General features: G+C 49.5%; 1 protein-coding gene across 2 annotated transcripts in view; it reads left to right on the top strand.

The window, feature by feature from the left end:
• LOC139367099 (phosphatidylinositol-3,4,5-trisphosphate-dependent Rac exchange factor 2) overlaps positions 1–17,500 on the top strand; it is a 203,630-nt gene that overhangs the window by 83,703 nt on the left and 102,427 nt on the right. The window contains exons 16-22 of one of the 2 annotated variants that reach the window (XM_071105143.1): positions 2,021–2,166; positions 2,895–2,987; positions 3,902–4,050; positions 4,135–4,220; positions 9,408–9,544; positions 15,634–15,748; positions 16,579–16,763. In XM_071105143.1, the coding sequence (XP_070961244.1) occupies positions 2,021–2,166; positions 2,895–2,987; positions 3,902–4,050; positions 4,135–4,220; positions 9,408–9,544; positions 15,634–15,748; positions 16,579–16,763 (911 nt within the window). The remainder of the gene's footprint in view (positions 1–2,020; positions 2,167–2,894; positions 2,988–3,901; positions 4,051–4,134; positions 4,221–9,407; positions 9,545–15,633; positions 15,749–16,578; positions 16,764–17,500) is intronic. The other variant, XM_071105142.1, reaches the window with a different exon arrangement.

Genomic DNA, 17,500 nt, shown 5'->3' on the forward strand with positions numbered 1-17,500 from the left:
GCTTTGTGATGGCCACTCCAATACCTTGACTTTGTTGTCCTTAAGGCATTTTGCCACAACTTTGGAAGTATGCTTGGGGTCATTGTCCATTTGGAAGACCCAATTGCAACCAAACTTTAACTTCCTGACTGATGTCTTGAGATGTTGCTTCAATATATCCACATCATTTTCCTCTCTCAAGATGCCATCTATTTTGTGAAGTGCACCAGTCCCTCCTACAGCAAAGCACCCCCACAACATGATGCTGCCACCCCCGTGCTTCACGGTTGGGATGGTGTTCTTCGGCTTGCAAGCATCCACCTTTCTCCTCCAACCATAACAATGGTCATTACGGTCAAACAGTTCTATTTTTGTTTCATCAGACCAGAGGACATTTCTCCAAAAAGTACGATCTTTGTCCCCATGTGCAGTTGCAAAAAAGACTTTTTTATGGCGGTTCTGTGGCGGTGGCTTCTTCCTTGCTGAGTGGCCTTTCAGGTTGTCGATATAGGACTTGTTTTACTGTGGATATAGATACTTTTGTACCTGTTTCCTCCAGCATCTTCACAAGGTCCTTTGCTGTTGTTCTGGGTTTGATTTGCACTTTTCGCACCAAAGTACGTTCATTTCTAGGAGACAGAACGCGTCTCCTTCCTGAGCGGTATGACGGCTGCGTGGTCCCATGGTGTTTATACTTGCGTACTATTGTTTGTACAGATGAACGTGGTACCTTCAGGCATTTGGAAATTGCTCCCAAGGATAAACCAGACTTGTGGAGGTCTACAATTATTTTTCTGAGGCTGATTTCTTTTGATTTTCCCATGATGTCAAGCAAAGAAGCACTGAGTTTGAAGGTAGGCCATGAAATACATCCACAGGTACACCTCCAATTGACTCAAATGATGTCAATTAGCCTATCAGAAGCTTCTAAAGCCATGACATCATTTTCTGGAATTTTCCAAGCTGTTTTAAGGCACAGTCAACTTAGTGCATGTAAACTTCTGACCCACTGGAATTGTGATAGTGAATTATAAGTGGAATAATCTGTCTGTAAACAATTGGTTGAAAAATGACTTGTGTAATGCGCAAAGTAGATGTCCTAACAGACTTGCCAAAACTATAGTTTGTTAACAAGACATTTGTGGAGTGGTTTAAAAACGAGTTTTAATGACACCAACATAAGTCTATGTAAACTTCAGACTTCAACTGTGTGTGTGTATGTGTGTGTGTGTATGTGTGTGTGTGTGTGTGTGTGTGTGTGTGTGTGTGTGTGTGTGTGTCTATGTATGTGTATGTATGTGTGCATTCTTTGGCACAAGGGAACCTTGCTCTTGAAAAAGCAGCCTGGCTGCCATAAACAACTGGTAACTATGACGACCGGTCGTTCACACCAAGACCAACAAACATTCTCACCACAGCCACGCTAACACACACACACACACACACACTAATAGGAACAGCTGAGTAATGAAAGCCTTGTTTTTGCAGTGTCTCATTGTAAGTAAATAAATAGAACTACTTTTACAAAGTGAGAGGAACAGAATCAACAGCGTTTTTCTTTGTGTGAGTGCAAGCGCGCATCTGTGTGTGTAACAGAAACGACAGAATCTTTCTCCCAGCCTCGTTGACACGTTTATCTTTCATCCCCAAACAGAATATCCATTACCAATGGTACCCTGTCAATAGTAGTGCACAGTATAAGGAGGTAGGGTGCCATTTGGACCCCAGTGTTCAGAATCACCTAAAGGGGATCAAAGCAGACAATGGGTTTATGCCATCAATTATCACAGAAGAGATAGATAGAAGTAATTCAACCGCAAGGTTCATTTCGTACAGGGGGGGTGTATCTTAAATTGCATCCCATTCCCTATACAGTGCACTACTTTTGACCAGAGGCCTATGGGCCCCCACATAGGGATTAGGTTGCCATTTAGAAGGCAGAGAGAGACGCCTTGGTAAGCTCGCTCTATTTTTGGGGACAGGCTTGAAGTAATTGTGTCTAACCTTTTCATTCCATCGTTCTTTTCCTTCCCTTCTCCAGTGTTGGAAAAGAGTGAGTTCAAAGACGAGCCTCTGCTGTTCCGTTTCTTTGCGGATGAGGAGATGGAGGGATCAAACACCAAACACAAGCAAGCCATGAAGCACGACCTGAAGATAGCTGAGAATGTCATCGCCAAGTCGCTATTGGTGAGCGATGCCTCTTGCTCTACGCGTACACTCAGGGGAAAAAAGAAACACACACACACAATCTTATTACCCACAGCTGAAAACTCCCACACTTAGGTTCTCCAGTAATGATTTAAATATGGTCCTCGTTCAGCCATACAACTAATTGACAGGACATATTGGACTCTCCTCTATGCCAAGACATTTTCAGATTCTGATTCTGAATGGACTCTCCCTCTCTCCTAACTAATGTCATGTTTTTGGTCAATGGAGAGACACTACGCCTCTAAAACACACACACACACACACACACACACACACACACACACACACACACACACACACACACACAGAGTAAATCTGTGAGCAAACCATAAAAAGAGTACATAACAAGTCATTTCGACTCAGCAGAAAACAGAAGGTTACGGACCACATTTGCTGCAAAATGTGATTTAACACCCCAGTAAGCAAGTCCTTCTGGAGGGCTGATTAAATACCTGAGTCACTATCTGTGGGTCACAGTATCTGTGTGTGTGGTAGTGGAAGTGTGTGTGCACGCGTGTGTGTTCTGTAAGACTGTGTGTATGTGTGCATGCATAATCCTGTGTGTGTGTGTGTGTGTGTGTTCTGTGTACGTGTTTTCTAAGACTGCCACACTTGGCTAATTTGTGTGCCTCATCATGTGGAGTGTGTGTGTGTGTGTGTGTGTGTTTGTGTTTCACCCACTCACAGGGAATGTGTTGTTTCAGATAAGACCCAGTGAAGGAGGTTATGGTTTCAGCCTGGAGGACAGAAACAGAGTACCCATCATCAAGTCAGTGGAAAAGGGCTCGCATGCGGAGGTGAGGGTCACACACACACACACACACACACACACTCCAAACTCACATGCAAAGCTAATCCCTATCTCTCCGCCCACGTGACTGTTGTCAACACTCCCCCCTGTGGTTTACGTGCCTGTTTACATGCCCTGCCGGTTAACCTCTACCTCTGATACACAGATATATTTTTACATTGCCATTTTAGTCATTTAGCAGACACACATATCCAGAGTGACTTACAGTAAGTAAGTACATACATGTTTCATACTTTCTCTCCAGTTCAGCCCCGAGGGTGTCTCTGATCTGGCCACGCTGAGCAGGCAACAGAACACGGTGTAACTTTTCAATGTCTGTTTCCACGGTGGTACATTTTAAACATAATGCTATCGTTCAGCTCTGGTTAGTCTGTGGGCCTCAGCAGTCTGAGTAAGGCGTTTGATCATTTGTCTGAACACACACACACACACACACTCCTCTGATCATTATTCTGAAGGGTAGAAACCTCTGTGACGGTTTGCTCTGGGTTTGAACCGGATCTGTGGTAATTGACGCTGCGGTCTGGCGCTGAAATAGACCACGTCAACACGTCAGCACATATTTGAGGTCTCCTTTTGTGTTCAGCGCCTTTGATCGTCTAGAGGACAAGGCTGGGACGAGGTTTCAGGGGAAACTCACGGGATCGATCCCAGTCTCAGCCCTAATTTCCACCAGCCTTGAAGGTGGCAGGTCAGTGGACGGGGGCCTGGCTGGCACGCTTGGTTACCTTAACTGTGTTTTTTATTTCTGTCGATAGTGACGCGAACAAATGTTCAGTGAAACCACAAGGATTGTGTGTGTGTGTGTGTGTGTGTGTGTGTGTGTGTGTGTGTGTGTGTGTGTGTGTGTGTGTGTCCGTGGTAGTTGTGTCATAAGCCTTGTTTCTTCTCTCTGTGTAGATGGCAGGTCTAGAGGTCGGGAGGAAGGTGTTTTGTATAAATGGAGACCTGGTGTTCCTGAGGCCCTTCCCGGAGATGGAGGCTTTCCTCAAACACTGTTTCACCAGCAAGGGACCTCTCAGAGTGCTGGTTAGCACCAAGCCTAGAGAGTAAGTGGTGTCTGTCTGTCTGTCTGTCTGTCTGTCTGTCTGTCTATAAAAACACACCTAAAACCATGTTTCCGCCTTCCTCAGGACAGTGAAGATCCCAGACTCAGCAGACGGACTGGGGTTCCAGATCAGGGGCTTTGGCCCTTCTGTGGTGCATGCTGTTGGCAGAGGTAAGACACACACTGTATCCCCTCGCTGCCCATCTGTGACACCAGAAAATGGCATCTCTCGCCCTGTTTCCTCTGCTGAGCGTGGCACAGCTGGGAGGCAGCTGGCTGCAGGGTTCAGCCCTGGCCTGCCTGACTCGCTGTGTGTGTGTGTGTGTGTGTGTGTGTGTGTGTGTTAGTCTCAAAGTCGTTGCTGTTCCCTCTACTCTTCAAGGTCGTCGGATCAATTTACATACAATACAAGTCAAATACAATATGTGTTGCTCTGGAACGTTTCTGATATCTGAACCAGATCCTATTCAACACTAGTCAACACTTTCTGTGTTTTTCCTTTGTGTGTTTGGGAACTCATCAGGTCCTCCCCAGCTCCCCCCCTCCTCCTCCTCCCCAGCCTCTTAAAAGCGGTGCTATCAGTGCCGGCGGGAGATAGGAGGCCAATCGAAAAACAATCCTGTCCTGTCTCGCCGTTCTCAGGGGAATCGATGCTTGTTTTCTTCCTAAAGCAAAACTATTGTCCAATCTAAACCAGCTAGTCTGAATGCTCTTTGAAAACATGCTGTGTTATTGTGGAGTTATTTTCTCAGGGCATAGCCACTCTCCCTGCGGTGTGTGTGTGTGTGTGTGGCTGTAGTATTTCTTCAGGGCATAGCCCCCTTCTCCTTTTCCTCTGACAGTTGTTGGACATGTTTTGTGATGTAATATTCACTGGCCCAGCCTGTTGAAATCTGTTCAAACCTCAGAGAAATGAGGGCTGGAATGGGTGTCAGAGCAGCCAAAGCACTGGCCCGCCTGAGCCAGTTTCGGTTGGGCCATTATCTTTCAAAACAATGCATTCGGAAAGAAATTGCACTCGCACCAGAGAGCGAGACCATCTCTCTAAACAAACAGTCTGAGCTGTGTGAGAGTTATCATCATGAAGAGATCCGTGGTATGATGCTCTGTAAGGGATGTACTATACCAGCTTCTCTACACACACACACACACACGCACACGCACACGCACACACACACACACAGTAAGAGCAGCTCATCCCCTCTTCTCGTTTGGGACTCACAATAGGACAGGCCTTAATCATCTCTACTGCTATTGAGGAGGCAAGGACACAGAGCAATGCCAGGCAGGCAGGCAGGCAGGCAGGCAGGCAGGCAGGCAGCCAGCCAGGCAGGCAGGCAGGCAGGCAGGCACGAACACACACAACCAATAGGCTTTGCCTTTGCACGTTATCTTCATCTATATATGGTAGGAAGAAAGTGTTTTGTAGCCATCTGCTTTAGACTGCAGAGGTATGTGTACCGTTTCCTCTGGCACGGAACGTATCTGCCTTGGTCATGTAGGATTCTCTGGAACTAGGACTCAGTTGTCATACTTGAGTAAAAGTCAAGCTACTGAGAAAATGACTCGAGACAAAAGTGAAAGTCACCCAGTAAAATATGACCTGAGTGCAAGTCTAAAAGCATTTGGTTTTAAAAATACTTAAGTATCAAAAGTAACAGTATACTGTAAATCATTTCAAATGATTTGTAATAAGCAAGCCATATTAAGCACAATTGTATTTTTTATTTTATTGACAGATAGCCAGGGGCACACTCCAACACTCAGACATCATTTACAAACAAAGCATTTGTGATTAGTGAGTCCTCCAGATTAGAGGCAGTAGGGATGTTCTATTGATAAGTGTGAATTGGACCAATTTCCTGTCAAAATGTAACGAGTACTTTTAGGTGTCAGGGAAAATGTATGGAGTAAAAAGTACATACTTTAGGAGTGTACTAAAGTAGAAATAGTAAAGTAAAGATACCCCCCATAAAAATACTTGAGTAGTACTTTAAAGTATTTTTTACTTAAAAGTACTCTGCGCCACTGATGATTCTCTTTCGGCTGGAGTCTACATTGCTTTAGAGGACTTGGCGTCTTCAGGAGTCAGGCAAGTTTACAGCTAAAGCACAGACTAAGCACTTCTTCCCTCCTGCCTTCAGAAACCCAATTCCCGTCAAAAAGATATTACGACTCGGTGGTATGTTGTGTGTGTTTGAGAGATTATCAAAACAAACAGGGAATATTTTGTCTGCCACGCACTTCCTCCCTGATAGCTGTAAACCTTGAAGTCTGAATCACATCTCTGAGACGACAGAAATAGAGGGAGGGGTCCACACTCTACCTCAGATAAACAATCTTCCTGTTCTCTCTCTCTCTCAATTCAGTTTCAATTCAAGGAGCTTTATTGGCATGGGAAACGTATGTTAACATTGCCAAAGCAAGTGAAGTAGAGAATAAACGAGAATGAAATAAACAATACAAATGAACAGTAAACATTACACTCACAGAAGTTCCAAAATAATAAAGACATTTCAAATGTCATATTATGTGTATATATTTTCTCTCTCTCTCTCTCTCTCTCTCTCTCTCTCTCTCTCTCTCTCTCTCTCTCTCCTCTTCTCTCTCTCTCTCTCTCTCTCTCTCCTCTCTCTCTCTCTCTCTCTCTCTCTCTCTCTCTCTCTCTCTCTCTTCCCTTTCTGTTAGAGCTGGCAAAACAACTTTTATAGCAACTAAAAATAGCTTTTTATCCTAATAATGCTGTGTACTGGGGAGACTGAGTAAACCTTGTTCTCTGGGCTCTGCTGTTTGTCTGTCTGACTGTGTCTAGTGCCACCTGGGTTTGACAGACCAGGCCTGTAAGCAGTGTTCATGTCGTCTGCAGAGTGTTTGGTGCCACTGATGTATGGCTTGTGCTGCAGACCATCTCATCAACGTGTGCTAGTAGTGGGACCCAGTCTGTCTGTTGTTTTAATGCCCTGTTTCTGCAGGCCATGTCTCACACATATACATCTCTGTCACTCTCTCCTCTGTCTCTGTGTGTCTCTCTCTGTCTCTCTCTGTCTCTCTCTGTCTCTCTCTCTCTCTCTCTCTCTCTCTGTCTCTCTGTGTCTCTCTCTGTCTCTCTCTCTGTGTCTCTCTCTGTCTCTCTCTCTGTGTCTCTCTCTGTCTCTCTCTCTGTGTCTCTCTCTTTGTGTCTTTCTCTCTCTCTCTGTGTGCGTCTCTCTCTCTCTCTGTGTGCGTCTCTCTCTGTGTGTGTGTATGTGTCTCTCTGTGTGTGTGTCTCTCTCTTTTGGGGGGGGGCATCCCCCAAAAACTATTTTTACAGCTTTTTCTTTTCTTGTTACATGAATATATATACATTATGTTTTCAATCATAACTATTATACAACATGAGATTTTAAACCCACCCCTCAGCAACTCAGTCCATCCCGCCTGTCCATAACCCACCCCACAGCTACTCAGTCCATCCCGCCTGTCCATAACCCACCCCACAGCTACTCAGTCCATCCCGCCTATCTCCATAACCCACCCCTCAGCAACCCTCAGTCCATCCTGCCTATCTCCATAACCCACCCCTCAGCTACTCTGTCCATCCCGCCTATGTCCATAACCCAACCCTCAGTAACTCTCAGTCCATCCCACCTATGTCCATAACCCACCCCTCAGCTACTCTGTCCATCCCGCCTATCTCCATAACCCACCCCGCAGCTACTCAGTCCATCCCGCCTATCTCCATAACCCACCCCTCAGCAACTCTCAGTCCATCCTGCCTATCTCCATAACCCACCCCTCAGCTACTCTGTCCATCCCGCCTATGTCCATAACCCACCCCTCAGTAACTCTCAGTCCATCCCACCTATGTCCATAACCCACCCCTCAGCTACTCTGTCCATCCCGCCTATCTCCATAACCCACCCCGCAGCTACTCAGTCCATCCCGCCTATCTCCATAACCCACCCCTCAGCAACTCTCAGTCCATCCTGCCTATCTCCATAACCCACCCCTCAGCTACTCTGTCCATCCCGCCTATCTCCATAACCCACCCCTCAGCAACTCTCAGTCCATCCTGCCTATCTCCATAACCCACCCCTCAGCAACTCTCAGTCCATCCCGCCTATGTTCTTAACCCACCCCTCAGCTACTCTGTCCATCCCGCCTATCTCCATAACCCACCCCGCAGCTACTCAGTCCATCCCGCCTATGTCCATAACTCACCTCTCAGCTACTCTGTCCATCCCGCCTATCTCCATAACCCACCCCTCAGCTACTCTGTCCATCCCGCCTATGTCCATAACCCACCTCTCAGCTACTCTGTCCATCCCGCCTATGTCCATAACCCACCCCTCAGCTACTCTGTCCATCCCACCTATCTCCGTAACCCACCCCTCAGCTACTCTCTGTCCATCCCGCCTATCTCCATAACCCACCCCTCAGTTACTCAGTCCATCCCACCTATCTCCATAACCCACCCCTCAGCTACTCTCTGTCCATCCCGCCTATCTCCATAACCCACCCCTCAGCTACTCAGTCCATCCCACCTATCTCCATAACCCACCCCTCAGCTACTCTGTCCATCCCACCTATCTCCATAACCCACCCCTCAGCTACTCTCTGTCCATCCCGCCTATGTCCATAACCCACCCCTCAGCTACTCTCTGTCCATCCCACCTATGTCCATAACCCACCCCTCAGCTACTCAGTCCATCCCGCCTATCTCCATAACCCACCCCTCAGCTACTCAGTCCATCCCACCTTTCTCCGTAACCCACCCCTCAGCTACTCTCTGTCCATCCCGCCTATCTCCATAACCCACCCCTCAGCTACTCTCTGTCCATCCCGCCTATGTCCATAACCCACCCCTCAGCTACTCTCTGTCCATCCCACCTATGTCCATAACCCACCCCTCAGCTACTCTGTCCATCCCACCTATCTCCATAACCCACCCCTCAGCTACTCTGTCCATCCCACCTATCTCCGTAAACTGCCCCCCCCGGCCCTTCCATCATCTAGGAAGTGGTCTTGTTTCTTCCTCCCCTTGGTTGTCACTAGTAAGAACAGCCACAAAGTCAAAATTGGCTATATCGGAAAAAGTCATGAAAACACAAACAAGCTTTTTGATCTTAAATTAAGATTAGGATTAGGCAATAAGGTTATCAATGTGGTTAGGGTTAAAGGGTTACTTACCCGGAGTCATTAACTTGTGGATACCATTTTTATGCCTCTATGTGTAGTTTAAAGGGAGTTGCTAACTAGCATTAGCGCAATGACTGGAAGTCTAGGTTTAAAATCTGATTTTAAGAAGAGAACTTGTGACGACCTCATCTATGTGTGGATACTTTAACCTTTGACCCTTCTCTTCTCTCCTTTGTGTAGGCACGGTGGCAGCCATCGCAGGGCTCCACCCTGGCCAGTGTATCATCAAGGTGAACAACATAAACGTCAGTAAGGAGAGCCACGCCAGCGTCATCGCACACGTTACTGCCTGTAGGAAATACAGAAGACCCACACAGGTAATACGGAGAGGAGAGTTCTAGAACACCAGTCCCCCCCCCCCCCCCCCCCCCCCCCCACCCGGTCTCTCCCCCCTACCCCCCACCCAGTGTCTTATCCCAACCCAGTGTCTCCCACAACAGCCCCACAGTGAGCAGTGAGCCAGGGGTCAGTCCTGCTCTCTTCTACAGGAGCCAATACTAGTATTATTCCTGCTTAATGACCCAGCTCTCCCAGTCTCTCTCCCCACACACAGAGAGGGAGAAGGGGAGGCCGAGGAGGGGAGTAGAGAGTCAGGCTGGATGGGGGAGAAAGAGCTTGGAGAGTGTTGGGAAGTAGCTAGCCTACACTAGTCTCCTCTGTAGGAGAATGTTTAGGGAGAGATGGAGGAGAAGAACAGAGGGGGGAGAGATGGAGGAGAAGAACAGAGGGGGGGGTGGAGGAGAAGAACAGAGGGGGGGGGATGGAGGAGAAGAACAGAGGGGGGGGGGGAGGAGGAGAAGAACAGAGGGGGGATGGAGGAAAAGAACAGAGGGGGGAGATGGAGGAGAAGAACAGAGGGGGGAGATGGAGGAGAAGAACAGAGGGGGGAGATGGAGGAGAAGAACAGAGGGGGGAGAGATGGAGAAGAACAGAGGGGGAGAAATGGAGGAGAAGAACAGAGGGGGAGAAATGGAGAAGAACAGAGGGGGAGAAGTGGAGGAGAAGAACAGAGGGGGAGAGGTGGAGAAGAACAGAGGGGGGAGAGATGGAGAAGAACAGAGGGGGGAGAGATGGAGAAGAACAGAGGGGGGAGAGATGGAGAAGAACAGAGGGGGGAGAGATGGAGGAGAAGAACAGAGGGGGGAGAGATGGAGGAGAAGAACAGAGGGGGAGAGATGGAGGAGAAGAATAGGGGGAGAGATGGAGGAGAAGAATAGGGGGAGAGATGGAGGAGAAGAATAGAGGGGGGAGAGATGGAGGAGAAGAACAGAGGGGGGAGAGATTGAGGAAAACAACAGGGGGAGAGATGGAGGAGAAGAACAGAGGGGGAGGAGAAGAACAGAGGGGGGAGAGATGGAGAAGAACAGAGGGGGGAGAGATGGAGAAGAACAGAGGGGGGAGAGATGGAGAAGAACAGAGGGGGGAGAGATGGAGGAGAAGAACAGAGGGGGGAGAGATGGAGGAGAAGAACAAAGGGGGGAAAGATGGAGGAGAAGAACAGAGGGGGAGGAGAAGAACAAAGGGGGGAAAGATGGAGGAGAAGAATAGGGGGAGAGATGGAGGAGAAGAATAGGGGGAGAGATGGAGGAGAAGAACAGAGGGGGGAGAGATGGAGGAGAAGAACAGAGGGGGGAGAGATGGAGGAGAAGAACAGAGGGGGGAGAGATGGAGGAGAAGAACAGAGGGGGAGGAGAAGAACAGAGGGGGGAGAGATGGAGAAGAACAGAGGGGGGAGAGATGGAGAAGAACAGAGGGGGGAGAGATGGAGAAGAACAGAGGGGGGAGAGATGGAGGAGAAGAACAGAGGGGGGAGAGATGGAGGAGAAGAACAGAGGGGGAGAGATGGAGGAGAAGAATAGGGGGAGAGATGGAGGAGAAGAACAGAGGGGGGAGAGATGGAGGAGAAGAACAGAGGGGGGTGAGATGGAGGAAAACAACAGGGGGAGAGATGGAGGAGAAGAACAGAGGGGGAGGAGAAGAACAGAGGGGGGAGAGATGGAGGAGAAGAACAGAGGGGGAGGAGAAGAACAGAGGGGGAGGAGAAGAACAGAGGGGGGAGAGATGGAGAAGAACAGAGGGGGGAGAGATGGAGAAGAACAGAGGGGGGAGAGATGGAGAAGAACAGAGGGGGGAGAGATGGAGAAGAACAGAGGGGGGAGAGATGGAGAAGAACAGAGGGGGGAGAGATGGAGGAGAAGAACAGAGGGGGGAGAGATGGAGGAGAAGAACAGAGGGGGAGAGATGGAGGAGAAGAATAGGGGGAGAGATGGAGGAGAAGAACAGAGGGGGGAGAGATGGAGGAGAAGAACAGAGGGGGGTGAGATGGAGGAAAACAACAGGGGGAGAGATGGAGGAGAAGAACAGAGGGGGAGGAGAAGAACAGAGGGGGGAGAGATGGAGAAGAACAGAGGGGGGAGAGATGGAGAAGAACAGAGGGGGGAGAGATGGAGAAGAACAGAGGGGGGAGAGATGGAGGAGAAGAACAGAGGGGGGAGAGATGGAGGAGAAGAACAGAGGGGGAGGAGAAGAACAGGGGGAGAGATGGAGGAGAAGAACAGAGGGGGAGAAGAAGAACAGAGGGGGAGAGATGGAGGAGAAGAACAGAGGGGGAGGAGAAGAACAGAGGGGGAGAGATGGAGGAGAAGAACAGAGGGGGAGAGATGGAGGAGAAGAACAGGGGAGAGATGGAGGAGAAGAACAGAGGGGGAGGAGAAGAACAGAGGGGGAGAGATGGAGGAGAACAGTGGGGGAGGAGATGAACAGGGGGGAGAGATGGAGGAGAAGAACAGAGGGGGGAGAGATGGAGGAGAGGAACAGAGGGGGAGAGATGGAGGAGAAGAACAGAGGGGGAGGAGAAGAACAGAGGGGGAGAGATGGAGGAGAAGAACAGAGGGGGAGAGATGAGCCAGCCTTGGAATTGGTGGTTTAATGAAGATCTACATGGTTCCAACACTACTGAGATTCTGGTTTACATCAGACCAGGGCACAGGGAAATGCCCTGACGGGGAGGTGGGGGTGGGGCCTGTGTGTGTGTGTGTCTATGGGTTGTACCCTAGCAGACCACAGCGCAGTGGGCGATCACAGCATGTTGTCCTGGCAGGGAGCTGGCCGTGGGTTGGGTTGTGGAGGGGACACACACACACGCCCTTTTGTCTGCCTGTGGCACGGAACAGTGGTTTGATGAGATTGGCATGGGGTTGTGTTTGTGCTGCAGTGTGTTTGTGAAGCCTTGTCAGTTTGCTCTGACAGGCCAACCGTGACATCATAGACCAGAGCTGTTGCAGCTATTTCACATGCAATGTTAACCCCTCTTTAACTGGTCCCAACCACACAGCAGGACCACTGTACCAACTGGCTGGTTAACCCCTCTTTAACTGGTCCCAACCACACAGCAGGACCACTGCACCAACTGGCTGGTTAACCCCTCTTTAACTGGTCCCAACCACACAGCAGGACCACTGTACCAACTGACTGGTTAACCCCTCTTTAACTGGTCCCAACCACACAGCAGGACCACTGTACCAACTGGCTGGTTAACCCCTATTTAACTGGTCCCAACCACACAGCAGGACCACTGCACCAACTGGCTGGTTAACCCCTCTTTAACTGGTCCCAACCACACAGCAGGCCCACTGTACCAACTGACTGGTTAACCCCTCTTTAACTGGTCCCAACCACACAGCAGGACCACTGTACCAACTGACTGGTTAACCCCTCTTTAACTGGTCCCAACCACACAGCAGGACCACTGCACCAACTGGCTGGTTAACCCCTCTTTAACTGGTCCCAACCACACAGCAGGACCACTGTACCAACTGGCTGGTTAACCCCTCGTTAACTGGTCCCAACCACACAGCAGGACCACTGTACCAACTGGCTGGTTAACCCCTCTTTAACTGGTCCCAACCACACAGCAGGACCACTGTACCAACTGGCTGGTTAACCCCTCTTTAACTGGTCCCAACCACACAGCAGGACCACTGTACCAACTGACTGGTTAACCCCTCTTTAACTGGTCCCAACCACACAGCAGGACCACTGTACCAACTGGCTGGTTAACCCCTCTTTAACTGGTCCCAACCACACAGCAGGACCACTGCACCAACTGACTGGTTAACCCATCTTTAACTGGTCCCAACCACACAGCAGGACCACTGTACCAACTGGCTGGTTAACCCCTCTTTAACTGGTCCCAACCACACAGCAGGACCACTGTACCAACTGGCTGGTTAACCCCTCTTTAACTGGTCCCAACCACACAGCAGGACCACTGTACCAACTGGCTGGTTAACCCCTCTTTAACTGGTCCCAAACACACAGCAGGACCACTGCACCAACTGACTGGTTAACCCCTCTTTAACTGGTCCCAACCACACAGCAGGACCACTGTACCAACTGACTGGTTAACCCCTCTTTAACTGGTCCCAACCACACAGCAGGACCACTGTACCAACTGACTGGTTAACCCCTCTTTAACTGGTACCAACCACACAGCAGGACCACTGTACCAACTGGCTGGTTAACCCCTCTTTAACTGGTCCCAACCACACAGCAGGACCACTGTACCAACTGGCTGGTTAACCCCTCTTTAACTGGTCCCAACCACAAAGCAGGACCAGTGCACCAACTGGCTGGTTAACCCCTCTTTAATTGGTCCCAACCACACAGCAGGACCACTGTACCAACTGGCTGGTTAACCCCTCTTTAACTGGTCCCAACCACACAGCAGGACCACTGCACCAACTGACTGGTTAACCTATCTTTAACTGGTCCCAACCACACAGCAGGACCACTGTACCAACTGGCTGGTTAACCCCTCTTTAACTGGTCCCAACCACACAGCAGGACCACTGTACCAACTGGCTGGTTAACCCCTCTTTAACTGGTCCCAACCACACAGCAGGACCACTGTACCAACTGGCTGGTTAACCCCTCTTTAACTGGTCCCAACCACACAGCAGGACCACTGTACCAACTGGCTGGTTAACCCCTCTTTAACTGGTCCCAACCACACAGCAGGACCACTGCACCAACTGACTGGTTAACCCCTCTTTAACTGGTCCCAACCACACAGCAGGACCACTGTACCAACTGACTGGTTAACCCCTCTTTAACTGGTCCCAACCACACAGCAGGACCACTGTACCAACTGACTGGTTAACCCCTCTTTAACTGGTACCAACCACACAGCAGGACCACTGTACCAACTGGCTGGTTAACCCCTCTTTAACTGGTACCAACCACACAGCAGGACCACTGTACCAACTGGCTGGTTAACCCCTCTTTAACTGGTCCCAACCACACAGCAGGCCCACTGTACCAACTGGCTGGTTAACCCCTCTTTAACTGGTCCCAACCACACAGCAGGACCACTGTACCAACTGGCTGGTTAACCCCTCTTTAACTGGTCCCAACCACACAGCAGGACCACTGCACCAACTGGCTGGTTAACCCCTCTTTAACTGGTCCCAACCACACAGCAGGACCACTGTACCAACTGACTGGTTAACCCCTCTTTAACTGGTCCCAACCACACAGCAGGACCACTGCACCAACTGACTGGTTAACCCCTCTTTAACTGGTCCCAACCACACAGCAGGACCACTGTACCAACTGGCTGGTTAACCCCTCTTTAACTGGTCCCAACCACACAGCAGGACCACTGTACCAACTGGCTGGTTAACCCCTCTTTAACTGGTCCCAACCACACAGCAGGACCACTGTACCAACTGGCTGGTTAACCCCTCTTTAACTGGTCCCAACCACACAGCAGGACCACTGCACCAACTGGCTGGTTAACCCCTCTTTAATTGGTCCCAACCACACAGCAGGACCACTGTACCAACTGGCTGGTTAACCCCTCTTTAACTGGTCCCAACCACACAGCAGGACCACTGCACCAACTGGCTGGTTAACCCCTCTTTAACTGGTCCCAACCACACAGCAGGACCACTGCACCAACTGGCTGGTTAACCCCTCTTTAACTGGTCCCAACCACACAGCAGGACCACTGTACCAACTGACTGGTTAACCCATCTTTAACTGGTCCCAACCACACAGCAGGACCACTGTACCAACTGACTGGTTAACCCCTCTTTAACTGGTCCCAACCACACAGCAGGACCACTGTACCAACTGACTGGTTAACCCCTCTTTAACTGGTCCCAACCACACAGCAGGACCACTGTACCAACTGGCTGGTTAACCCCTCTTTAACTGGTCCCAACCACACAGCAGGACCACTGTACCAACTGACTGGTTAACCCCTCTTTAACTGGTCCCAACCACACAGCAGGACCAGTGCACCAACTTGCTGTTTTGTAAGGTGTGCATTGAAGTGGTGCATTGAAAATGAAAAGGCAGGTTTGTATAATGTAACAGGTGTTTTGTGGTGTTCTCCGTACAGCAGGACAGTATACAGTGGGTGTATAACAACAGTGAGAGTTCCCAGGAGGACCAGGGGAAGAACCAGAAACAAACTGCTGAGGAGAACGGGGATGGCTTCCAGTGTAAAGTAGAGGGTAAGATAAACATGCACACACACACACACACACGTAGGGAGAGAGAGAGAGGTGGAGGGAGGGAGAGAGAGAGAGGTGGAGGGAGGGAGAGAGAGAGGTGGAGGGAGGGATAGAGCGGGAGGGGTGGAGGGATATAGAGGTGGAGGGATATAGAGGTGGAGGGATATAGAGGTGGAGGGATATAGGGGTGGAGAGGTGGAGGGATATAGAGGTGGAGAGGTGGAGGGATATAGAGGTGGAGGGATATAGAGGTGGAGGGATATAGAGGTGGAGATATATAGAGGTGGAGGGAGGGAGGGTTGGAGAGGTGGAGGGATATAGAGAGAGATGGAGGGTTGAGTCTAGAGGGAGGGAGAGGTGGAGAGCGGGAGGGGTGGAGGGAGGGAGGTAGAGGAGAGGTGGGAGCCATAGGGAAATGTTCTTCCTACTAAATGACCTCTAGATAGTTTGGTATTTCTGGAGGGAACCGGAAGAGTTGCTCTCCTCTGCTTATTAGTTAGTTCAGAACACCCCGACTATCAGCCGGCCTATCAGCCCGACTATGTGCTGCTGAGATAAGGAGCCTCTTTCTCCCCTTATCACGGAACATTAGACATCATTAGTGTCTCATCCCTGGTGTGTATTTGTGTGCCTTACAATGTTGTGTAAAAATTGTGTGTGTTCCACCCCTGCTGTTTGCGCGTCTCACCTGTGCCATGTAGTACACGCCCAGTATGTGTGTGTATCTCACCTCAAGTGTATGTATGTATGTATGTATGTATGTATGTATGTATGTATGTAATGTATGTGTGTGCTCCTCTCTCACCCCTTGTGTGTGTTCCCCCTCTCAGAGGTGATGGATAAGTTCAACACCATCGCTATCATTGACGGTAAGAAGGACCACGTGAGTTTGACCGTAGACAACGTTCATCTGGAGTATGGAGTGGTGTACGACTACGACAGCACCGCCGGGATCAAGTGTAGAGTCCTGGAGAAGATGGTGGAGCCAAAAGGATTCTTCAGCCTCACAGCCAAGGTAGGACGGGGCCACTGAGGCCAACAAATAATGTACAGGACTGTTTAAGAGTTGCGGACAACTTTGAGAGTCCAGGCTTTCATTTGAACCCAGCACGTACACAATGGTGCAGTTGAATCAGGTGTGGAGTTGGACCAGAAGCTTGTCTTCTGAACAAATAGCTGAATTCTCAGCTATTTGAAGCTGGTGTACAAAACCGAAAGTAAAAGCCGCAAAAACGAAACTTAAGAACAGGAAGCATAGAAAGAGCGTACATAGAACAGATCTACCGCCTCTTAGACTTGCTAGCAATGAGAGTGACAGATCTATAACTCACATTTCTATGTGAAATTGGTTGTGATCTATTCTGCCTGCGCGCACCTGATAGACATTTGTTGGTCAGAGGACATCTCTGAAGTCACTGGTTGAGCGTGTATTAATCCTGCTGTAGAATTCATTGCGGCAAACAAAGTTATTGTGCCAGGGTAGGAACCAATGTGTTGGTCAGTGTTTCCTATGGGACCCTGTAATTTTTGGCCTATTCCTCTCTGATTTAGAAGATACTGCTGCACAGACAACATGCTGGTGTACAAGGGAAGGGATGACTCAAGTAGAGCTGTATAAACTGTGAAAATGGACGTTACACACGGCATACTACATTTAACAAACCAAACATTCAAATACCGTTATAGAAGGTAAAGTAACAACCCAAACCGGTCCGTGCATCAATACCGGTATTTGGGGCGGCAGGCAGCCTA

The sequence above is a fragment of the Oncorhynchus clarkii genome, chromosome 15, assembly GCF_045791955.1.
Source record: "Oncorhynchus clarkii lewisi isolate Uvic-CL-2024 chromosome 15, UVic_Ocla_1.0, whole genome shotgun sequence".
NCBI lineage: Eukaryota > Metazoa > Chordata > Actinopteri > Salmoniformes > Salmonidae > Oncorhynchus > Oncorhynchus clarkii.